Here is a 24,622-nt window from a genome sequence, read left to right as displayed (position 1 = left end):
AACACAGTGTTGGCAACCAGGAGCTCATGTTCAGCACATAGTCTGAGTAGGAGAAGACCATTGCTATTGCAGCTTCTGATCCCATGATTCCCAATGATGCCATCCCATGCTTGGCAGCCAGAGCCAGTCCTGGCACTGAAATCACTAAGGAGGAAGAGATGGTCAGGCTTTGGTACAGCAGCAATCATAGAGTGGAGGTCATTGTAGAACTGGTCCTTGACTTCATCAGAGTTGGTCATGGTAGGGACATATGCACTGATGATAGTGGTGCACTTTTTGCTGAGCAGGGGGGGTTTGAGCACCATCAGTCAGTCAGTCACTCCTTTAGGCAGGTAGGTCAGCTTCTTGACTAGGCTGTTTTGTATAGCAACGTTAACACCTGCCTCCCATTTGGCTCCGCTGCCATGACCACTCCAGCCAGCTTGAGGGAGATTTGATTTTTTTTTTTTTTTCCCCTTAACTACTGTAGCAGGACCCTTGCCAGCCATGGTGTGCTGGTCAGGGTGAGGTGAAGCAGACAATGTTGGGGCACCTTTTCTAGCCCCTTCCTTGTTCTAGGAGGTGAGCAGTGCAGTCCTGAATAGGGCTGCTCAGTCACCCAGGGGGCTGCTGAGTTCTACTGCTGCTTCTGTCCAGTAGAAAGTGACCCAAAGCCCAGAGCCGCCCATGTGCAGGTTTGCAGCTACAGCTTCTAGTGTGTCCACACCTGCTGCTTTGTCACAGGCCTGTCGCCACAGGGCTTGTGCTGGATCTGAGTTGCGCAGGATTTGGATTTGAGTGAAGAAAAGTTATGCAGCATCAGGTTCACTCTCTTGTCTGAGTCAATAGGTAACCAGTGGCAAGACAGTGTCAAGGCAGCTGTAATTTGGCCCAGGTGCAGCAAATGATCAGGGCATCTTTTGTGTCTTGTCCTGCTCTGCACAATCCACTGCGCATTGCTGTATCGCCATCATGGCCGTTGGACCATACAAGGGTCTCGTCTGCCCTGTCAACTAGAGTCAGACTTTGAATGCAGGGATAGGCATGTCCCTATCTTTCCAGAGGTCTAGAGACTGACAGAGTACCCTCTCCTGGTTTGGCCCACCCGTCGAGGCGATTTAATGGGGTGTGGCTGTTGCATGCAGGCAGCTACTTGGAGCCACAGTTGAGAGTTGGGTGCTGGTGAGGACCAACAGAGGAAGAGTGGCTCAGGCAAGCACAACATACTCTTTCTCTGAAGGTGCCACTGCTTCCAGACACTGCAGACACCCCTTGAGACAACTAATTAAGTGCTTAAAGACCTGTGCTTACCCATAATATTTAGGGGATATTTTAACATATAATATTTTAATGTTTCATTATCCATCAATAAAACAAGCATTTAACATCACATAAAAAGCCAGTTAAGGTTCTTCATCTTATCCACCCCAAATTATGTGTTAGACTTCTTTCTTAATGATTAACCCTATTTATGTCTTCTAGATGTATTCAGAAGGAAGTGATGTTGTACCTCAGAGCAATGAGACTGCTCTTCAGTATTTCAAGAAAGCTGCAGATATGGTATGTTTGCTTACAAGTTAAAATAAAAAGGTCAAAATGGGAAGTTCTTGGCTAAGGAAGTGTTTTCCTATCCCACAAAAATTTTCCATTTTCAAATTTTTCCTGTTTTGCATTGAGACAAGGCCAAGACTTGTGAAGGTTCTCTGCTTTGTGAAAAATAACCCATGGCACAAAAGAGCCCAGTGGTAAGAACACAGCTTTAGGATATGGGAGACCTGAATGTAATGTCCTTTAACTCAGGGGTATCAGACATACAGTCCACAGACTGGATCTGGCTTATTTGTGATCTATCCAGCTGCCAGAGCACAGGATTTAGATGGCACAAAGATGTCCAAAGCTGCCTTATCTGCTCCTCTCCCTGAATTGCAAGTGCCATACTTTATTTTAGAAGTAAGACGCAAAATCTCACCACTAGTATCACATGCCCTCATTTTCCACTGAAATCACTGGAGCGGAAACAGAATAAAGTTGGGAAAATACTTGGAAGATACTGCTAGTACAGGGCTTAAACAGACTATAACATTTAAGTTTATGAAATTCTGTTCATCTTAAGCAGTACACAACCCAGTAAATAGCCAAGATTATTAAAGACTGCACACACTCATAGCAAAGTCCCTCTTTTTCCCAGAAGTGTGTTCCTCTGTTTTCAGGGTAATCCGGTTGGGCAGAGTGGACTAGGAATGGCTTATCTATATGGAAGAGGAGTTCCAGTGGTGAGTTGGAATAATATCTTCTTAACCTTGATCTTGATGAATAAACTCTTAAACTGTGGTAGGTGACAGATAAAAGTGTTATCTTGGAATTAAAAGTACAGTAATAAGATGACTTTCCCTTCACATCTGATGTGTTTCATGCTTTAAAGTCTAGTTGCATCACAAAAATAATTCTTATAGCTAGATTCAGAAAGTATTTTATTTTTCCTCCTAAAATATGGTTCACAAATCTAGATTGTTCTTATTTTGTGCTTTGCCTCCTGGGATGTAAGTTTGTTGTCTAGACTTTATGGAACACTGAAGGGTCAACTGCTTGTTTAATTACCTTGCCAGTGTTTCCATATGCAAGGGAGCTTATGTTCAGCTGTTCAAAAACAGATTTCTCAATGGTATTGTTGAACTAGTTCAAAGCTAAATAGTATAGCTAAGTGCTTACAGAGCTGCTGGCTTCTGAAACAGTACAGCATGTCCATCCCATTTAATATAAATTAATTAGGTATTCACAAGAAGGTGTATGGCCATGTCCTATAGTTACTAGAAATACTTTTTGAAGAGGAAATTAGGAGAACCTGTAAGACAAGTGGGGCAGTTGATTGTTAATAAATCCTGTTGTGTACACTTGTCAGCAAACACTGCTGTGTGGATCTGTCAAGTAAGAATATCATTGCATAGTCGTCTTAATAGAATAATAGCTCCTTTGTGTTTGAATGTAATTTTCAACATGGCTGGATGGGAAAACATGTATACCATGTTTTACACCATTTTCCTGTAATGTGTTAAGTTTTACGGGCTGTATAGTCAATTCTTGACACACAGGGATGCAAGTCCTTTGTTTTGATCAGTATATATGTTCTTACCATGCTGTCATGGTTTGCTCTAATGACTGGCTCTTCTACAGAACTATGAACTGGCGCTGAAATATTTCCAGAAAGCTGCAGAACAGGGATGGGTGGACGGACAGCTGCAGCTAGGCTCCATGTATTACAGTAAGTAGCTTCTGAATAGATGATGGATCTGCAGAAACGGAAGAGTTTTGCTAGTCCATTCAATGTTCACTAGATGTCAGTGGAGCACCAGGCATGTACTTAACATGAGTTGATACATTTATTGCAGGAATTTAGATTGCTTAATGCAGTGGTACTTAAACCTTGGGCTCAGTGGGCCCAGTAAGTGGTGTGGAGCCAGTCAGCAGGTCAGATCTAGCCCCGTACACCAGAATCAGTTCCTAGGGCCCAACACCACCCTCACCCCGCCCTGCACACTGGAATTGGGCCACTAGGAGCATGGCATCACCCCTACTGACTGCAGTTGGGCCCCAGGGGCCCAGTGTCACGTCCCTGACCCAGTCCTGCATGCTGAAATTGGGTGCCCAATCTAGCGCTCAAGCTCTGGGGTTTCCCGTAAGTCTGGAAATTTGGCAGCAGAGGAACAGGGACATTGCTTCCCCACTGCCAAGCTTCCAGATCCAGATGACATGATGTTGCAGGCCAGGGTTGAGCATATAGGCCCAATTCCTCTTCAGGAAATGGTAAAGCATGTTCCTGCTACTGTTGATGTTACTTGATATTTTTATAACAATTTGCTTTTAGCTACTTTTAACTATACAAACAAGTCGTCTTTTTTTATTTTATTTGCAATTTTGCTTGGCAGGGTATCCAAACCAATGAATATTGTTTACCTAGTCTTTCTTTTGTAGATGGTATTGGAGTCAAGAGAGACTATAAACAGGCTTTGAAATACTTTAACTTGGCTTCCCAAGGGGGTCACATTCTGGCTTTCTATAATTTGGCACAAATGCATGCTACTGGCACTGGAGTGATGCGATCCTGTCATACTGCTGTTGAAGTAAGTACCTCTCTTCATAAACTTACAAATTAGCTTTGGTTGAGAGAGAATTATTACAGGCAACATTTGTACCCTCTTACATCAGTGGTGAATTTTGCCTGCAGAGTGAAGACTGTATTTCATAAAGCTTACGGAATGCAGCAGAGGTTGATAATACAAGGCAAGACTTCTAGATTTGGTGCTATTCTGTTACAGCATACTGGAAATGTTGCAATAGTTTCACTTTAAATTAGCAAAAAATAGAAGGATTTAGCAAGAAAGCAAATAAGAAAAACAAAAATTTCATTTGTTTTAGCACTGAATGCCCAGCAAGGAAAAGTTGCAGATTTTAATTTTATAACTTGTTGCTTGAAACAATAAGAAAAATACAGCTCCTGCATGTGAACACATGAAATAAAAACAGCCTTGCTGAAAACAAGACCCCTGCCTGATCGCAGTAGAGCTATCATTATTTTGTTGTTATTGTGTTGTCTTGCCTTGGACTCCCATGTTTCCTTTTCTCTCCTTGGGTTAGGCTGTTTTTTCCCGAGGTTAAAATAAACACCATCATTGGCATGCAGAATTATGACAGATGAAGCCCTGTACATTATCAGATGCAGTACATTTTTACTTACTGGCTTGAGTCTGCTTACATCTTAAGTCCTTCTGTTATTTGGCATGAGTATTAACTTGTGCCATGAAGTATCTAGGTTATACTGTGTCCACCTTCTGCAGCCTCCAGTATATCTGCATAAGCAGACTTCTTAAAGCTGTACCTCATAGAAACAAGCTTCTTCTTAAAAAATGCTGACAGTGTGTTTTTTATATTGTTGTTACTGCTGTTTTTTCCCTTGCAGTTATTTAAGAATGTATGTGAACGAGGGCGTTGGTCTGAGCGGCTCATGACTGCCTACAATAGCTATAAAGATGGTGATTCAAATTCTGCTGTGGTTCAGTATCTCTTATTGGCAGAACAAGGCTATGAAGTGGCACAAAGCAACGCTGCCTTCATACTTGATCAGAGTAAGGGGCTGCATTAAATCATCAAACAGTTTCCGTTTAAAATGGAATTCATCCTTGCCAAAAGAATTTGGGGATAAATAGCTGGTCTAAACTAGCAGATTTTCGTTGAAAGCAAGTATACTTTGCCATTCTGACTACTTTTCTATGTTTTGAGAATCATTGGGGGGTTTTTCCTGACACAACAATTATTGAACATTTGAAATCAGGCTAACTTCAGTAGGAGAGGAGAGAGGGTGGAACAAGGAGAGGTCATCCTTTACTTCCTAGTCAGGTGTGGCTGCCCTCCTGTTTTTGATTTGAAAATGTGATGAGTAGTTGGTCAGGCAGCTAAGCTTCTTTGTTAGATTTGGAAAGGCTTTTAATAATTGAATCAAACTTCCTTTGAAAGTGGGTGATCATAGTAAGGTCTGCTACAACTCAGAGTTATAGGGACATATTACAGGAAGGATGGGGAGCTAAGTAAATAGTCTACTAGCAGCCAGCACGTTATGAAGCACACAAATTGACTTGCTAGTAGAATATATAGTTTTGATTTTGTCCTCCCTCCTTCCTGGGCCCATTTAACATTGTCAAGAGGTACCTTTTTGAGCACCTAAAAGGCTGACCTTCCCCTCCCCACTCTCCACCCCTAAAAAATACAGCTATAGTCAGGTGTTTTGGAAGCTTGCCATACGAGTCTTGACCTGGAGGGCATTTTGTCAGAAAACAAGAGGGCTAATTTCCATAGTCTCTAAGAATACCAGTTGTACTATCAGTCCTATGTGTGGATGCAGTTACTACCACATGGTAGCAGTGTTTCAAATGTGAAAGAAATACTTTAGAGGTAAAATAATTGATTTTTATATTACCAGTGTCTTCAGCTATTCAGCCCTCTTAATATTTCCTCGGTAATCTTTTACTTGTGACAATGGCAGGTAAAACCTGGAATTTCAGCACATTTCTGAAATTACTACCCTGTAATAATTTCTGACTAGTTATTACTACCCTACACATGCAATTAGCATGTAGCAATTGTACCAGTGTTTATTGCTTCCAGGTGCAGCATTTACACATGCACCCAGGACCACAGCATGTTGAGCTGGGGCAGAGTAACCCCAGCTCGCTGCCAGCCCAGAGCTGCTCCTGACCAGCTCAGTGTGCTGCAGAGGAGCTGGCTGGAGCACAAGGGTGTTAGTGTGGGGCAAGTCAGCAGGTAGCCCCCACACTGTAGCACCCTTGTGTCCCAGCCAGCTCCAGTCACCATCAACACAGGTGTTTTGGTGCATGTAACTACTCCACTATAGGATAGTACTTGTCCCGGACAGTACTATCCTACAGTGGAGTTAACTGCCACCTAATATGGGCACACATGTAGCCAGTGACTTTACTGTTGAGCTAGTTAGTCAGCTCTGTAGTAAAGTGCATGTGTAGATCGATGCACCCTGTGGCCATGTCCCGAGCGTGCGTGGCACAGGCATTCCCCAGGGACAACTAGCAGCAGCCCAAGGTGCATGGCTACTAGTTATCCCTGGAGAATCAAACATCCACACCATGTCTGGATGAAGCCTGTGTGTACAGTAACTAAGCTTCAAAAAGATGATTGGATGCTATAGCTGTACTGAAAGATGGTGTGTGCTAAGATAAAACAGACAGCCAGAAGTGTGAATTCATGCTAAACCTGCATACTTTGATATGAAACATAAAGTAATTCCTATAGACGAATTTGTTACAGAATTTCAGGGGGAAGGAGGCATTTTTAAATACACCCCCAAGTTCAAAATTTACAGTTAAAGCCAGATTTTCAAATGTGCCCAGCTCCCATTGTTTGGCATAAGAATTGCTGAGTACTTAATATTTGGTCATTTTATGTAGGTGCCTGACTGAAATTTAATTTTATGAAAGTCTGGCTCTGTTATAGGTGCAGAAGATTCCTGAAAAATCTAGCCCCTAAAACTTGGTAGTGTCATAAATTACTCTAATCCCAGTTGCTGGGTTTTGGTTGTAGTTGTGTTGCTCTAGGACATAGGCAAGCAGGGTTCTTTGGGTAGATGTGATAACTCTAATTAGACCAACTGAGTAGTTGGAAAAAAGTTCTTAGTAAGCTTTCAGGTGCGATCACCCTTCTTCAGGCATAGGAAGTCTCTGCTGTTCTGAGACTCCAAGGAATGAGAGAACCCTCTAATCCCCATTAAAATAAGAGCAGCTATTATTCAAAAATCTGTAGATCATCTGCAAGATCAATATACTTTGTTTCATTTTCCATGATGACTTTTCTAACTTGATTCATCAACATTAATTATTTTATACATCCTTCCAAAACAACAGTACTGTACTATCAGAGCTTTAAAAGGAGCATATTTATTTAAGCTCTTTAGGTGTGTAAAGCACATAGGAACCTGAGCAATAACCCATTGCTGTTAAAGCTCCTCTTTCAACAATGTGTTATGGCTTTGTGAAGAACAGAGAAGCTTTTTCTGGGATAAGCAGAAAAGACTCTGTATGGGTTCTGAGATATTCAGTAGTTACTATTTCATGTTGATATCAAATTTGGTAACTTTCTCAGTACATTTACAAGGAAAACTCCAAATGAACTTTTTATGTTTATTGTAAGTAGATTCAAATATTGTTGCACAGCACCTGAAATTATTCTTTACTGCCAATGAGGTGGTGGATATAATTATACTCTAATTACTTGGGTGGCACTGCTGGAGGTTTTCCTCACGAGATAAATGCCTCTTTATAAGCACAGTGGGCTAGATCCCCTCCAAGTGCAGCTGAGGAGTGGTTGGCACAGGATCTAACAAAAGGAATGTCTCGTGATCCACCTCACATTTCCCTGATAAAAAGACCGAATTGGTCATGGCTGAAACATGCAGTAGGCTAAATGTGAAACTTTGATGCTATGCTAGGTTACTCAGATTTCTCTAGCTGGAGTGAATGCTGTGCCAGATGTGGACTGTTGCTTCATATTTGGCCCACCTGGGAACCTAGGAAGTGGTATAAGGTTGGAGAGGGATACAGCTGTACTACCTGTAGATTACCTAAAGATCCTGTCCCTTTTGCACCAGCAGAGGAGTACAGAGGTGGAAATATATAGCTAGCTTTTGGCAGAGTAAACTTTGAGTTTCAGCCCTTTAGTCCAGTTCAGCAGGACAGTTTGTCTTTGCACATGCTCACCCATTTACAGTGTAGAATACAGTAAGGAGCTTGCATGTCATGTTCCCACTTTTAATGAATGACTTTCTCTGCAGAAGAGGCCAGCATAGTTGGAGAGAATGAAACTTACCCTCGAGCCTTGCTTCATTGGAATAGAGCAGCCTCCCAAGGTAAGTCTCAGTTCATGGTTACCAGTTTCACTCGCACTTGTTAACATTTTATTAAATAATAAACTCAATACTATTTAATAGCTTGTTCTGCCCTTTAGAAACTATACTGGGGGGCTGGACTCAATGATCCTCCAGGGTCCCTTCACCCCAAATGTCTATGAAATCTATGAAATATTAATATTTTTCCAAAGACAGGTTATGTTCTGGGTTACTCCCTTGTTAACGTATTCTTGTGGCTCTGCAGGGTAATTCTTTATCCAGTTTTCAGTATGAAAATTTGGTTGAATATTGCTTGACAGGATTAGAGAAGATTAAGCCACTTGCAAGTCTGCAGTCCTACATTTGTCACCTCCACTAGCCAGCCTTTGAGTCCTGGTGATTTCCCATTCTTAATCATTGTTTTGACAGAATTTTAAACTGCTATTTTTACATAATTTGAACATGATTAGGCAGTTTATTTAGTGTCTCATATTTAAAGAACTATCACATTTAGGCTGGATCTCTTAGGACTGCTGTTTTCCTGAATCTCAGAAATTAAATTTCCATCTGCCCCCAAGGAATTTTGCTGGCCATTAGCATAATTTATCATAGAATCATAGAGAAGTAGGGCTGGAAGAGGTCATCTAGTCCAACCCCTTGCCTGAGACAGGATCATCCCTATCCAAACCATCATCAAAACTCTCTGTAAGACTGTCTTCAACCCTGACACAACATAGACCCTAACCCGTCACAGGTAAATTAGGGGAGCCACAGCAGCCAATATCCTGCTTCTATTAAATGTCAATATATGCTCAAGAGATCCCAGGTAGAGGGTAATACCTCTGCTACAGAGGAAGCCAAAAACCCTAACAGTCTGTACCAGTCTGATCATGGGGTAAAATTCCTTTCTGACTGCGAAATATGGCGATTTGATCTGACTCCAAGTAGAGGGGCAAGACCATCTAGCCAAAAACCTCTGGCTTCAGGAGCGTTAGCAAACATGCAGCTCCTGCAGGAGAAATGTCAGGAACAACATAAGCCTTTCTACATGGCTGCCTTTGACCTCATAAAACAGCTGAGAAGTGTTGTGCAGGATCCTTCTGAAGTATGGATGCCTACTTCAATTTGTCACCATTTTCTGCCTGCTCCATGATGGTATATGAGCGGTGGTTCTCAGTAATTGCAGATCCTTTTGAGGTTAAAACAGGAGTTAAGCAAGGCTGTATCATCACTCCAACACTCTTCTCAGTATTCCTTGTTGTGATGTTGCATCTGACTACCAACAAGCTTCCAGCTGGAGTGGAGCTAAACTGCTGAAAGGTTGCTAAGCTATTTAACCTCAGCTTACTCTGAACCAAAACCAAGACCACGCCAGCCACAGTCATTGAGCTCCAGTATGCTGATAATGCTGTAGTGTGCATTTACTCAGAAGCAGATCTTCAGGCAATCATCAACATCTTTACCAAGCCATACAAGTAAATTGAACTGATGTCTTCCAAATGTTAAGTTAAGGTGCTCCACCAACAAAACTCCTAATGAACAGTCCCCAGCTCCAGTAATCCAGATCCACAGCAAGACTCTGGAGAAAGTTGAGTATTTCCAGTACTTCAGAAGGTATCTCTCACTGACATCAAATAAAGCCAACTTTGCCTGAAATGTGCGTGTGCAGCCTTTGGACACTTGAAGAAACAGGTGTTGAAAGATCTCAATGCCAAATACAAAACCAGGCTTATGATTTTATCAAGCAGTCGTGATCCCCACCTTGCTGCATGGAGCTGAGTCATGGACAACTGTGGCAGAGCACAAGTTGTGCCTGCCACTTTAAGAGGTCTGAACAGGCAGCAAGGAGCCTGCAGGTAGGAGCAGACCCAATCAGGCAGCCTCCTGCCTAACATGTGACTGCCTAATTGGGTCTGCTCCCACTGCCTGCTGCCTGCTTAGACCCCTTAAAGTGTTAGGCACAACCTGTGTTCTGCTACAGCAATGTACAGGAGACCTCTAAAGTTGTTGGAGAGGTACCATCAATGCTGCCAGTGGAAGATCCTCCAAATCCAGTGAGAAAAGAGATGTAGTAGCGTTGGCATCCTCCTGCAAGCAAACACCATGAGTATTGAGGTAGTGATCATCTGGTATCAACTTTGTTGGGCTGACTATGTCATCTGGGTGGCTGACTCCAGACTCCTGAAGCAAGCTTATTGTCCAAGCTCAGCCAGTGTGTATGCTAAAGAGAAGGGCAGAAAAGGTGCTTTAGGGACAACATAGTTTTCTAGTTTCTAGGGTCGGAAGGAACCCGAGTAGATCATCAGGGGCATGGACCAAGGTGGTCAAGGGCCCCAAGGCCCGCCGCACCAAGGCCCCTGCCCCGCCAGAGCTTAGCAACAGATTCGTACCTCTTGCAGCCCCAGCAGAGCCCACACAGTTGCCAGCTCCCGCAGGCAACCCAGGCTCGACCGCAGCTACTGGCCCCACTCTCCCCAAGACAAAGTGTAAGGTGTTTGTTGTGGGAGACTCCATCCTGCGGGGCACTGAGGGGGCAATCTGCCGCCCCGACCCCTTAGCCCGGGAAGTCTGCTGCTTCCCGGGGGCCCGCATCTGAGACATTGCGGAGAGGATCCTGCAGCTCCTCCGGCCCACAGACCACTACCCCATGCTCCTTATTCATGTGGGCACCAATGACATGGCTCGGAGCACCCCCAACCAGGTCATGAGGCGCTACAGGGAGTTGGGAGCGGGGCTTAGGGGTCTGGGAGCTCAGGTGGTGTTTTCGTCGATCCTCCCAGTCTCGGGCTATGGGCTGAGGAGGGAGAGGAGGATCCACGCGGTGAACCAAAGACTGCGGCGCTGGTGTTCTTGGGAAGTCTTTGGCTTCCATGACCACAGCCTGCTCTTTGGAAAGAGAGGCAGCGAGCTGCTGGGAAGAGATGGCCTCCACCTCTCTCCCCTGGGGAGGAGGCTCTTCTCAGCCAGGCTGGCTGACCTGCTCCACTGGGCTTTAAACTAAGCCCGCTGGGGGATGGGGGGACTACTGCCCCTGCTGGCGCGCTGAACGGCCCTTGCAAAGCCAGCGGGCCAAGGCACTTAAGGGAACCCAGCCCTGGCACAATCTGTGGGCAAGGCAAGAGCCCCCAGGGGCACACTTGCCTGCCTGTACACTAATGCCAGGAGCCTGGGCAACAAGCAGGACGAGCTCATCCTCCTGTCCTGCTCGGTGCAAAGAAATATGATGTCATTGGGATAACGGAGACCTGGTGGGACTCCACCCATGACTGGACCATGGGTATAGAGGGCTATACCCTATACAGGAGGGATCGTGTTGACAAAAGGGGCGGGGGTGTAGCTCTCTATGTGAAGGAAAGCTACATGTCCCTGCAAGCTGATGTTGGCGACCGGCATGGACAGTTAGAGACCCTCTGGGTAAATATTTGTGGGGAATTCAGCACAGGGGACACAACGGTGGGAGTCTACTACAGACCTCCCACTCAAAGTCCCGAGCTTGACCAGGAGTTCGCCCGGGAACTGACTGAGCCCGCTTGCTCCAGGACCTTGGTTGTCATGGGTGACTTCAATTACCCGGACATCGCGTGGGAAGATCACTCAGCTAAATCTGAGTGGGCGCAAAGCTTTCTCTCATGCGTGGATGACCTCTACCTGAAAGTAGAAGTCTATGGGCCAACGAGAGGCAAAGCGCTGCTTGACCTGGTACTGGCTACGGGGGACGACCTAATTGGCGACCTAGTGATTGATGGGAAGTTGGGTGACAGCGACCACGAGCTGATCACCTTCGCCGTCCGCCGTAAAGCTGGCAAGTCAGTCAGCAACACGGAAGTCCTCGACTTCAGAAAAGCCGACTTTGACAAGCTCAAGAGGCTAGTCAGTCAGGCCCTCAGGGACCATGACCCCAGGGAGATGGGAGTTCAAGAAGAGTGGTTGCTTCTCAAGGAAGCGATCCTCAGTGCACAAGCTAAATCTATTCCAACACGGAGGAAAGGCAGCAAGAAGGCACAGCAGCCCCCCTGGCTCTCCAGAGACCTAGCGGACCTCCTGTGGCTAAAAAGGAAAGCCTACAAAGGATGGAGGATGGGATTCACCTCCAAGGAGGATTACTCCGCGCTGGTCCGGTCCTGCAGGGACCAAACCAGGAAAGCCAAGGCTGCAACTGAACTCCAACTAGCTTCAGGCATCAAGGACAACAAAAAGTCCTTTTTCAGATATGTGGGGAGCCGGAGGAAAAGCAAGGGCCATGTTGGACCCCTGCTCAACCAGATGGGGCAACTGACAACTGACACCCAGGAAAAAGCCAACCTATTAAATAGGTACTTTGCGTCAGTCTTTCATCAGTCACACGGGATGCCCATGCCTGCTATGGGACAGGGAAATCTGGGTGAGGGGGATCCCCTACCCTCCATCAATGCTGACCTTGTGAAGGAACACCTTGAGAAGCTGGATACCTTCAAGTTAGCTGGCCCTGACAACCTGCACCCCAGGGTACTCAAGGAGCTGGCGAGCGTCATAGCCCAGCCCCTGGCACGGATCTTTGAAACCTCCTGGTGCTCTGGTGTAGTGCCCGAAGACTGGAAGAAGGCCAATGTGGTGCCGATCTTCAAGAAAGGGAGGAGAGTGGATCCGGCTAACTACAGGCCTGTTAGCCTGACTTCTATCCTGGGGAAGATCTTAGAAAAGTTTATTAAGGAGGCCATCCTTGGGGGACTGGCCCAGGCTAACATTCTAAGGGACAGCCAGCACGGGTTTGTTGCGGGTAGGTCTTGTTTGACCAATCTCATTTCCTTCTATGACCAGGTGACCTATCACCTGGACAAGGGAGAAGAGATTGATGTCATATATCTTGACTTCAAAAAAGGTTTTGATCTGGTATCCCATGATCACCTCTTGGCCAAACTGCCCAGTTGTGGCCTTGGCTCCACCACAATCCGCTGGCTGGGAAATCGGCTTCGTGGTCGGACCCAGAGGGTTGTGATTGATGGCAGTCACTCATGGTGCCCTGTGACCAGTGGGGTCCCTCAAGGCTCTGTCCTGGGACCCATACTGTTCAACATCTTCATTAACGATGTGGACATTGGAGTCAGGAGTGGACTGGCCAAGTTCGCCGATGACACCAAACTTTGGGGCAAAGCATCCACGCCAGAAGATAGGCGGGTGATCCAGGCTGACCTGGACAAGCTCAGCAAATGGGCGGACGAGAACCTCAGGGTGTTTAACACCGAAAAATGCAAGGTTCTCCACCTTGGGAGGAAAAACCTGCAGCACCCTTATAGGCTCGGCAGTGCTACGTTGGTTAGCACTACAGAAGAAAGAGACTTGGGGGTCATCATTGACCACAAGATGAACATGAGCCTCCAATGCAATGCTGCGGCTAGTAAAGCGACCAAAATGCTGGCGTGCATCCATAGATGCTTCTCGAGCAAATCCCGGGACGTCATTCTCCCCTTGTACTCGGCCTTGGTGAGGCCGCAGCTGGAGTACTGCGTCCAGTTTTGGGCTCCACAATTCAAAAAGGATGTGGAGAAGCTTGAGAGAGTCCAGAGGAGAGCCACGCGCATGATCAGAGGTCAGGAAAACGGCTCTTACGATGACAGGCTGAGAGCCATGGGACTCTTTAGCCTGGAAAAGCGCAGGCTCAGGGGTGATCTGATGGCCACCTATAAATTTATCAGGGGTGACCACCAGGATCTGGGGGAACGTCTGTTCACCAGAGCGCCCCAAGGGATGACGAGGTCGAATGGTCACAAACTCCTGCAAGACCGTTTCAGGCTGGACATAAGGAAGAATTTCTTTAGTGTCCGAGCCCCCAAGGTCTGGAACAGTCTGCCAGCAGAGGTGGTTCAAGCACCTACATTGAACACCTTCAAGAGTAAATTGGATGCTTATCTTGCTGGGATCCTATGACCCCAGCTGACTTCCTGCCCTTTGGGCAGGGGGCTGGACTCGATGATCTCCCGAGGTCCCTTCCAGCCCTAATGTCTATGAAATCTAATACGCCCCCCTGCCATGACAGGAAAGATTACTGGGGTCAAACGACCCCAGCAAGGTGTTCATCTAACCTCCTCTTAAAGACCCCAGGGTAGGAGGCAGCACCACTTCTCTTGGAAGTTGGTTCCAGATCCTTAAGGCCAACTTTAAAAAATGCAATATCGTTGTCAACTCATGGAAGACTGTCACCCAGGGCCACCCCAAATGGAGGAAGAGTTTGCTGCAAGGACCTCGGTACTTTGAAACCTCATGACAGCAAGAGATGGAAAAGCAGGAGTGGCTGAAAGTGTGTCGCAGACCATATCAAAAATTCAGCGCCACCCACCCCACGTAGAAACACACGTCCGAGCTGCAGTACAGTCTGTCTATCCTGGAAAGGCCTCATCAGCCATTTTCAGACACGGATAAGACTATCATGAAAAACTATCATCTTTGACTGCAAGGGCTTGCTGAAGACTGGGACACCCCAGTCAAAATTCCCAGTCTTGGCTGTTGCTCAGTGTTTCTGAGGGAGTTTTAAAAATACCCTGACACATGTAATAAAGGGGAGCGGGAGCAACCGGCATAGCCCAGTTTTTCTCCTGCCTGGGCAGGGGGTCAGACTTGAAGATCTACAAGGTCCCTTCCGACCCTGCTTCTATGATTCTGTGACTACAGGATCCTTCCAAATGAAAGCATTAAACACTTTTATTTGCTGAAGAATATCCTCTGCATAGGTTTGGAACCATTTTATTTTTCCTGTTGCCATTCCAGTAAACACTGCTACAGTGTAGAGTGCAAGGTTATAGGTTATGATGAAAGTATGTTTTTAGATTATTTTGACCCATTTTTAAGATTTGACTTCAGGTGCTCTGGAATTATGGTTTCAGTATGTATTTAGAAAATACCTACTACTTGGTTACTGAGACCTTGTTTCCAATTTATAATGTAGCCACTGAATGGCCAGCCATCAAGGTAGATGTAGTGGTATAAATGTCTACAGCCCCCTTCTACATGTGCAGGTAAAGTTGCGATGGACTCTAATGTGCAATCCACACGTTCACACTTCCTGCCATGCCACATGTAGATGATGGGCGGCGTGATTGTGGAATTGCTCATTAGATCCCATCATGCCTTATTGCTGGTGCAGGGGCAGCCCAATACTGGGCTCCCTCTGCACCAGCAGGAAGTAAGCTCCCACAGCTGGGAGTCCCTTTAAATGAGGGACTCGTAACCAGAGGAGTGCCCCATGCACTCCCAGGGCTGAGGGATCACAGCTAAATTACTAAATGAGTCAGTTTTAGTATGTCTTGGTATTTTGCATGTTTCTCTGGGCTTTTACACTTGTATTGTGTTTTAGGTTACACTGTTGCAAGAATTAAACTTGGCGATTACCACTTCTATGGCTTTGGTACAGATGTTGATTATGAAACTGCATTCATTCACTACCGACTGGCATCGGAGCAACAACATAGTGCCCAAGCCATGTTTAACCTGGGGTACATGCATGAAAAAGGACTGGGTATTAAACAGGTGAGTCAGTGTGATGAGAATAGTCGTATTCATAGTGTAGTATTAATAAGCATTTTATAATAATCTAAGAGACATTAAACAAGATTTGCCTGTGGCAGACACTACAGGCATATTTAGTAGGAACCTACTAAGGTGCCTCAGAGCTAATAGATAACAGTAGAAGAAAAGGATGCATCTCTACTTTTTACATTTTGTGTCATGGATGTGGTGTATATAAGGTACTACCATAACTAATTCCCTGGTAATTGTCTGAGCATGTACTAAATAAAATTTGTCTGTCAAATTGAATGGTCTCAAAACTCTACCATATGTTCTTCAGAAAGTGTTTTAATGAAATAGGATCATTGGATTTTATCTGTCAAATAGACAAAATGTCTTAGCTCATAGCATAAAACTGCTTACAGTATAAAGAAACCTTTGTTTCTCATCTGTTAGTTTAAATATTCCAACTTTTTTCTCTGTTTGGAAATAGATTTCAGTGTATCTTCTATACATTGCAGGATATTCACCTTGCAAAACGCTTCTATGACATGGCAGCTGAAGCCAGCCCAGATGCACAAGTTCCTGTCTTCCTAGCACTCTGCAAGCTTGGGGTTATTTATTCCTTGCAGTATATACGAGAAATTAATGTAAGTAACACAGAGGCCTAAAGTTGATGGCAAAGATTCTTCTGAAACACCATCTAAAAGTGAACTTCCCATCTCGCTCTTCTAAACCAGTTTTCTTTACTGTACCTGGTTTTGGGGTGGTCCCAGGTCTCTATCTTTCCTGCCTCTGAAGTTGAAAGAAACTGTAAAATACATTGCCCCTAATCATAATTGATCCCCAACCAGTCTCTAGGGCTAGGAACAGAAGTTACACATAAACTGGTTTAAGTAATCAGAAACCGATTTTTAAACCTGTAACGGAACAGAAGTTCAGTGCACATAAACCAGTTTTGAAATGGTTGAAACTAGTTTAAGATACCCTTAATTGAATGTAGTATCAGACTGAACTGATTTAGGATAAACCGGTTTATGGAACTTCTGTCCCAGACCCCTTCCTAGTTCAAGTCAAATCACAGTCCCCCAGCATCCCAGGATGCTTTGTAGCCCTGGGTTGAGTTAGGCTGCACTGGACTCTGCTGTCTGCTCAAGCAGAGTAGGGTTGGCCCTGCCCCTCTGCTGTCTAGCTGGAGCAGTGAGGGCAGGCTGACAAGGGAGTCGGGGTGGGAAACCTGGCTGGGGACACAGCCTGGTCTGCCTGATGGGGGTGGCAAGGCCCCTGCCAGACACTTCCCCATTGGAGTGGGTTGAGGTGTCGGGAACGGCAGGCATAGGCAGAGTGGAGGGAGGGGATTAAACCCCCCCACCTCCCCTCTCCCACCAGCATGGGGCCCCCACGGTGGGGTCCCATGCCAATGGGAGAGGGAAGGCAGGGTGGCTTTAATCTTCCTCCTGCCCTTCCGCCTGAGCCTGAGGCGCTGACCAGGCCTCAGCTTGGGGACAAATGTGGCAAAGGCTGCTTCCCCCTTCCCACTCTAGGCACACCCCAGCTGCAGTCCCTGCAGGCCACAGTTGAGGGTTTAAACCCCTCCCCAGTCATACTCAGTGGCCTGCCAGGGCCTGGTCACACTATCCTTCCCCCCCCAGCTCAGCTTCCCTCCAGCCTTCTAGCCACTGCAGAAGGGAAGGGAGTGCTTGCTCTAGTGTCCCCCCCAGCTTCTACCCTGAGTCACTGCAGGCATGTGCCTGCATTTCTGGAATCAAAAGTGAATGTCTATTCACTTGTTTCTCAGTTCAATCTACGTGGGTTAGACTGATTACGATAACCTGCAACGATTGAATCAATTCAAGCTTGGGCTTTTTGTATGTCTGTACTTAGCCTAGAAACTGTCTGAATACTCCTTTCAGGAAAAAAATCCCTACCCAAAACTAGTCGTTTTTGTATGTGAGCAAGTATCACCAAAATTAAGTATTTCCAATTTATATTTGACTATTTCATAGACATTAGGGCTGGAAGGGACCTCGGGAGATCATCGTTTAATACTTTAACATCCGCCCCAAGTCCAGTCTGATATCAGAGCTGTAATAGGAGCTAAGTGTACAGGTACTTAGTTGCTCTTGGCAGAGATTCAACATAGTGATAGGCCCTTAAAGAAATAAATGTCTGTCCTAGGTGCTTACTTATCCAGTATCTCCATAGCTTGACTGTTATAAAAATTAATAGCATCCTCAACAGTGTAAGAGGTACTTAAAATAGGCAAAGTGAGGAGAAAAGATTATCTCTGCTTTAGATATTGGGATCTGGAACATGCATAGAACCTAGATCCACAAAAAGCATTTACATGGAGTTTGGTGCCTGTGTCCAAGACTATCATCCATAAACCTCCTGATTAAACAGTCAAGCACCTGAGGGCATTTTTACACATGCAAGTGCTGCAGCGCCCAGGTACTTTGAAAAGTGCCTGGCACTGCACTGCTTACAATTGTATAAATTGCAAAATGTGCATCAGCGCTGAGAAAATGGCAGCGGTGCACTTTTGAACTTAATCGCATAGAAGGTGCTTTAGTTCAAAAGTGCACTGCTGCCATTTTCTGTGCACTGATGCGTATTTTTCCGCTTATACAATTGGACTCAGTACAGTGCAGTTCGCACCAGCTTGCAAAGCGGCAGATCGCCTGCATGTCATGGGACAAAAAAGTATGTATATAAATGAGACTTTGCAGGATTTCACCACTAAAGTTTCCTAGGCACCTTAAGTTCCATAGCTGCCTGCACCCAGAGACTCAGCCACATAGGCCCAATGCTGCTGAACTCTTCCAATCTCATACCTTAGTCCAGGTGTGGGCAATTATTTTGGGCAGAGGGCCACTTACTGAGTTTTAGCAAGCCATCGAGGACTGCATGACAGGCAGCCAAGGGCAGATAAATATTAATTTTCTAAATTTTTTAGGGGCCCCGCAGGCCGGATAGAATGGCCTGGCGGGTCACATCTGGCGCCCAGGCTACATTTTGCCCACCCTGCCTTAGTCGGTTTTGGAATTCACAAATAGGCATCCCTTCAACCCAAGTAACTAACACAGTTACAGAGCTAATTTAACTGTCATCCTGGCTGCTTTCATTCAAAAATAGCCTGACGGTTTACCCACTGGTTCCCACTTAAACGGGAGCTTAATGATCAGAGCGGCTACCGAGGAAGTGAGAGACTTGGGTTTTAACTCCTTCTCAGCTTGTAAGAGTTCAAACCCACATTTTTCTTAAAATATTGCCAGGCTAGGGGCAAGACTCTGTCCTTGGACTCATTGGCTCTGTCCTTGGACCCATATTGTTCAACATCTTTACTGGAGTCAGGAGTGGACTGGCCAAGTTCGCTGATGACACCAAACTTTGGGGCAAAGCATCCACGCCAGAAGACAGGCGGGTGATCCAGGCTGACCTGGACAGGCTCATCAAATGGGCGGATGAGAACCTGATGGTGTTTAACACCGAAAAATGCAAGGTTCTCCACCTTGAAAAGAAAAACCTGCAGCATGCTTATAGGCTCAACAGTGCTACTCTGGCTAGCACTACAGAAGAAAGAGACTTGGGGGTCATCATTGACCACAAGATGAACATGAGCCTGCAATACGATGCTGCGGCTACGAAAGCGACCAAAACGCTGGCTTGCATCCATAGATGCTTCTCAAGCAAATCCTGGGACATCATTCTCCTCTTGTACTCGGCCTTGGTGAGGCCGCAGCTGGAGTGCTGCATCCAGGTCTGGGCTCCACAATTCAAAAAGGATGTGGAGAAGCTTGAGAGAGTCCAGAGGAGAGCCACGCGCATGTTCGGAGGTCAGGAAAACAGACCTTATGATGACAGGCTGAGAGCCATGGGACTCTTTAGCCTGGAAAAGCGCAGGCTCAGGGGTGATCTGATGGCCACCTATAAGTTTATCATGGGTGACCACCAGGATCTGGGGGAACGTTTGTTCTCCAGAGCGCCCCAAGGGATGACGAGGTCGAATGGTCATAAACTCCTGCAAGACCATTTCAGGCTGGACATAAGGAAGAATTTCTTTACTGTCAGAGCCTCCAAGGTCTGGAACAGCCTGCCATTGGAGGTGGTTCAAGTACCTATACTGAACACCTTCAAGAGCAAATTGGATGCTTATCTTGCTGGGAACCTATGACCCCAGCTGACTTCCTGCCCTTTGGGCGGCGGGCTGGACTTGATGATCTTCCGAGGTCCCTTCCAACCCAAATGTCTATGAAATCAATGAAAAACTGGATTGGGGCATTTTCTGTGCTTCCTGTTGTTGAAGCTGAGCCCATGTGTAGAAAATAACACCAGATTTCTGGAAACAGCAAAAAAAAGTGTAATTGGAAGCATATTTTTCGTAGCAGAGTATTGAAAGAAGTCACCTGAAGGGGATCAGGAACTGGAATTCAGGACACTAGCTTGCATCCCTAAGAACTTGCCTCTGGGCTGCAGTGCAAGATGAGCAGAATTTAAGCACATCCCTCTCTCCCCAGCATTTTCTGTTGGCTAATTTAGGTGGCCTCTTCTGTGCCCAAAAATGCGTACTGGCTGCTATGAATCCCATTCCAAGGCACCAGAATCTAACCTTGCATTGTATAGGGAACTTAGAAAACAAACCAGAGTTCGTGAATTCTGCTTCAAAAACTGGGCACTTCAACGTTAGGCATAGCCATAATCAGCATGATCCCAGATAAGTGAGATCCCCTTTGCGGAACTGAGCTAAAATGACTTGAGCAAAGTCAAATAGGAAGGCTGGAGCAGAGTAGGGAAATGAGTGAACATTTCCCAAGAGCATGCTCAGTGCCTTAGCCATAACATTTACCCTTCTTCCCTAATTTTCCACTTCTATTTTTATTTCTCTACTTATGTCCTGGGAAACTAGGTAGCTTGCAATCAATAAAATATAAATGTTCAGTCTTTTATCAGGAAGTAAGTGAAACCTGTGAACTGCTGCAAAGGTATACCTATGTAGGCAGTTTGTTTTGTAGAGCTTGTAGTTATTTGAATTAGTCTGGATTTCAATTAATCTAGAACTGCAAAAGCTTGTTCTATGCATAAAAAATTGCTTAAAAAATATAACAAAAAAACAAGTTTTCCTCAAATTTAGAGGTTATTAAGGTTTCGGCCATTTCTCATACTTTAAGTCAAAAGAACATAATGGTTTGGGGTTCTTGTTTTCAGATCAGAGAGATATTTTCACATATTGACATGGATCAGCTGCTGGGACCAGAATGGGACCTTTACCTTATGACTATCATCGCTTTGCTTCTGGGAACAGTTATAGCTTATAGACAGAGGCAACATCAAGCAATCCCAAGACCAGCAGGGCTGCGACAAGCTGTGCCTCAACAAGAACCTCCACCAGAACACCAGCCACCACAATAGCAACAGGAGCCTCAATGAAAAGAACTGGATTCTCCAGCAAACTGTTTTCATTGTGATTTAGACATCAGCTGAATGGTCCCTTCCCCCAGAGAGGCGTGAAGAAGCATAAAAGTCTGAAAGCTGCTTAGAATGATGCCTTTTTTCAGGGATAAGAAACTTTTTTTTCCAAGACTGATTTGAATGTTGTTTCTATGCCAGTGGAATAATACAATGGCTTTTTTGTGAAACACAATTGTGCAACTACAAAAGTGATGCCTGCTGTATCCAGTTTCTCTTTATTTAAAGTCCTTTTTCAATATCTTCTAAAGTATGCTGAAGACCTGGTCTTGGAAGATTGTGCATGTTTTCCAATAGGAGCTGGCCTATGTAGAAAGAAAAATATTAACCCAAACTTAAGTTTGAAACAGGTGAACTCTCTTGACCTTTTAAGTAAACTAAATAAATAAGAGAGAAAAAAGTAGCTCTAGAGCTACAAAGATAATTTATTTTCCTGATCTGCTTCCCAAGTATTTTACAGCTTGTGTTTTCATCATTTCTTAGTAGTAGCTTTCATACTTCATAATCTCTTAATCAATTTTGGATGGTTTAACCTGGATTCTGCATTCAGAAGAAGCAGATAAAAGCAGAAAACAGATCTATAAATGTTGAGTGAACTTACCTCTGACTTTCCTTAGAGCCTAAATTTTTCCTGATGGTCAGTATATAGCACAGAGGGTGAATAGGGTAGATTGCAGATGTAAAATAAAAGTGTGACTTAACATTCTATGCAAGATGCAAAAATCAGACTTTTTTAGAAAGTTTGCATATTTTCTTAGAACCTGTGGGTGATGTGAGATTTCTGGACATGAGCAAAGGACACCCTTTTTAAATTTTGCCAATAGTCAGCAGAGGGGCTAACTTATAGAATGCAGCAAGAAACAGTATTATAGAGGACACTGAAGGAGGGACAAAGCCATAAGTCTTCTCACTGAGTTATATAGCTAGATTATAGTTTATCCAGTTTTTCTTTAAGTGAGGGGTGGGGCTGTTGCTTTTATCCAGTTTCCTAGGGTCGGTGATCCCAAAAGCAAACAGAGGAAATGACCTGTATCCTACAAGTCATGAACTAAATCTACATATCTCACTACACATTGGACGGGCAGATTCTTTGGTGTATCTGTCTGCTTGTACAGCCAGGCAAGGAATCAAACTACAGCTCCATACTACTGGAGCTGGATTTATGTCAGTGCTTCAGCTGCCTGGTCAGTGTAACGTACTAAGCATTACAGTGCTCTGGCAACCCTGCCCTAACCTGCAGTGATGTCACCAGATGTCCAGAATGACATCATAGTTATGCTACCGTAAGCACTCTCTCAAAAACAATCCAGAGGAGTGGGAATGGGAGGTGTCATGGTTTATTTCCCCTTGATGTTACAAAAGCAGTGAGTGCAAAGGCTCCATGTGGGGAGAGTGAATCCAATCTCTGGACTCTTATTTTTACTTTACAAGATAATTCTTGATGAAAATTTAATACACAAAGTAAATGCAGGGGTATATTTTTTGTCTCAATGGCAAATCAACATATTTTTTATTGTAGCACTACACCCTGAATATACACAATGTTTGCAACAGAATGAAATCTGAAGTGGAGGTCTGACACTTCCTGTAGATCACACATTATTTGGGTATTAACAGCTTCCTTTATACAAATGATTTTTCAGTGGATTGGCACCAGCCTGTAACAAACAGCTTCAAAACTGTGTGATTCTGTATATTTTTGTACTTAATGTATTATATTGAGATGATTTGAGGAAGTTCTTATTGTAGTTTGGGAGAAGGGCTTAAAAAAACCCCTTTTCAGAAGCTGAAATTGTATGGCTGGCTGCAGTATTATGAGTGCAAAAAAAACTTCTAAATGCTTCTGAGAGCTTATCTTCAAAATGCAGTTACTGAATACATGGAATCATAATCTTTATATCTGGTTCTGAAAGAATTTACATTATTTAGAGGAGGGAAGTCTTGTTTCAACTCTGTTTAATATGAGAGGAAACAGTATTAAACTTATGTATTGTGCACAGCAATCCTTAACGGCATTATTTTTCTCTTAAAATTTCATTGACATTCTTAAGCTTTTTCCCCTGCTGCATTTTACATCTTTCATTTTTGGGGTTTGTTGCCATGATAGTCCAGGAGATATGTAAAGGGCAAGAATTCTTATGTGTGATATATATTTATTGGACCAACTATATGGTTGGTATAGACATAGTGAAGTTTATGGGAATCATAGTACCCTTCCTTAGGCCTAAGGTAAGGTACTGTGGCACCTGAAAGCTTGCTTATGTCTACACCAACCATGTAGTTGGGTCAGTAAAAAGAGATCACCACCAAGAATTCTTGCTTCTTATTTTCTAGGTCACTTTAGTTCAGCTTAAAGACCTAAAAGGCTCCAAAGAAAACAGTTCCAACTGACCACTGCTAACTACAGACTTTCCAATTTAACCACTACTAAATTTGTGTTAAATGCTTGTCTTCTAGGTTTTGGAACAATTCTACCATTTTTGCTATATTTTACTTTAAGTTTGAATTTTTTTGAACGTTTGAATAATTTTTGATGGCTAAGCTGTATGTTTTGGGGAATGTATCCCCACCAAATGGTTTAGCAGTGTGCTCTTTTATAGATGGCTTTGCACAGAATGGAAACATTTTATAAGAAATTAGTGAAAGAAAATAAGCAAACATTGCTTGAACTCTTCATTTTAAAGAACTGCCTTTTCAGAAATATAAAAAGTAATATGGAAAACTTTTTCCCCTTAGTGTTGAACAAAACAATCTGTTCTTTTGGCAATCATTTGAATAAAATAATAGTAATAGAGATAATTTAACATGAATAACATCAAGTTAACTCAAGAATTAAAGAAATAAAGTACACTTTTCTAGATCAGTTGCCTACAATGTGTTTCAGGTTTTTTTCTAATACCTGAATTAGAATTGTTCTCTTCCAGAATTTGCAGCGTAGTTTTTCCCTCTTAAATAACATCAGTACTGGCAATAGTGAGTACTTGCATGTTGTGCATAATTTACTAACCAACTCTCCCAGTTTCCTTACAGAAGATGCACCAGTAAAGATGCACCCAGTTTCCTTACAGAACTGGGAGTTGCTTTTTAACTTTTCTCCTAGGATTTGTTTTTATAGAACTTCTTTACTGGTGCATCTTGTCTCTCTGTATGTGCAGCAATGATTAAAAGTGGGCTTAGACTTGAAAAAATTATTCAGAATTTCTAGTGATGTGGAATTTTTATTCAGATAATTTTTCTGATTCAGTGGAATTTAATATTGCTGAAGTTGAGTCTGCACAGGCCTTTTTGAAAGGC

At 44.2% G+C, this 24,622-nt stretch overlaps 1 protein-coding gene across 1 annotated transcript in view; it reads left to right on the top strand.

Moving 5' to 3' along the window:
- SEL1L (SEL1L adaptor subunit of SYVN1 ubiquitin ligase) overlaps window positions 1-24,567 on the top strand; it is a 69,826-nt gene extending 45,259 nt beyond the window's left edge. Inside the window, exons 13-21 of the mRNA XM_090033835.1 lie at window positions 1,462-1,539; window positions 2,190-2,252; window positions 3,151-3,238; window positions 3,949-4,097; window positions 4,934-5,099; window positions 8,330-8,404; window positions 15,711-15,883; window positions 16,384-16,512; window positions 21,068-24,567. Coding sequence (XP_089889961.1) covers window positions 1,462-1,539; window positions 2,190-2,252; window positions 3,151-3,238; window positions 3,949-4,097; window positions 4,934-5,099; window positions 8,330-8,404; window positions 15,711-15,883; window positions 16,384-16,512; window positions 21,068-21,271 — 1,125 coding nt within the window. The 3' untranslated portion in view covers window positions 21,272-24,567. The remainder of the gene's footprint in view (window positions 1-1,461; window positions 1,540-2,189; window positions 2,253-3,150; window positions 3,239-3,948; window positions 4,098-4,933; window positions 5,100-8,329; window positions 8,405-15,710; window positions 15,884-16,383; window positions 16,513-21,067) is intronic.
- Window positions 24,568-24,622: the final 55 nt, after the last annotated feature.

This window comes from Crocodylus siamensis, chromosome 2, assembly GCF_052110815.1.
Source record: "Crocodylus siamensis isolate JL-2025a chromosome 2, ASM5211081v1, whole genome shotgun sequence".
NCBI classification, from domain to species: Eukaryota; Metazoa; Chordata; order Crocodylia; family Crocodylidae; genus Crocodylus; species Crocodylus siamensis.
This window is presented reverse-complemented; position numbering and strand designations above follow the sequence as displayed.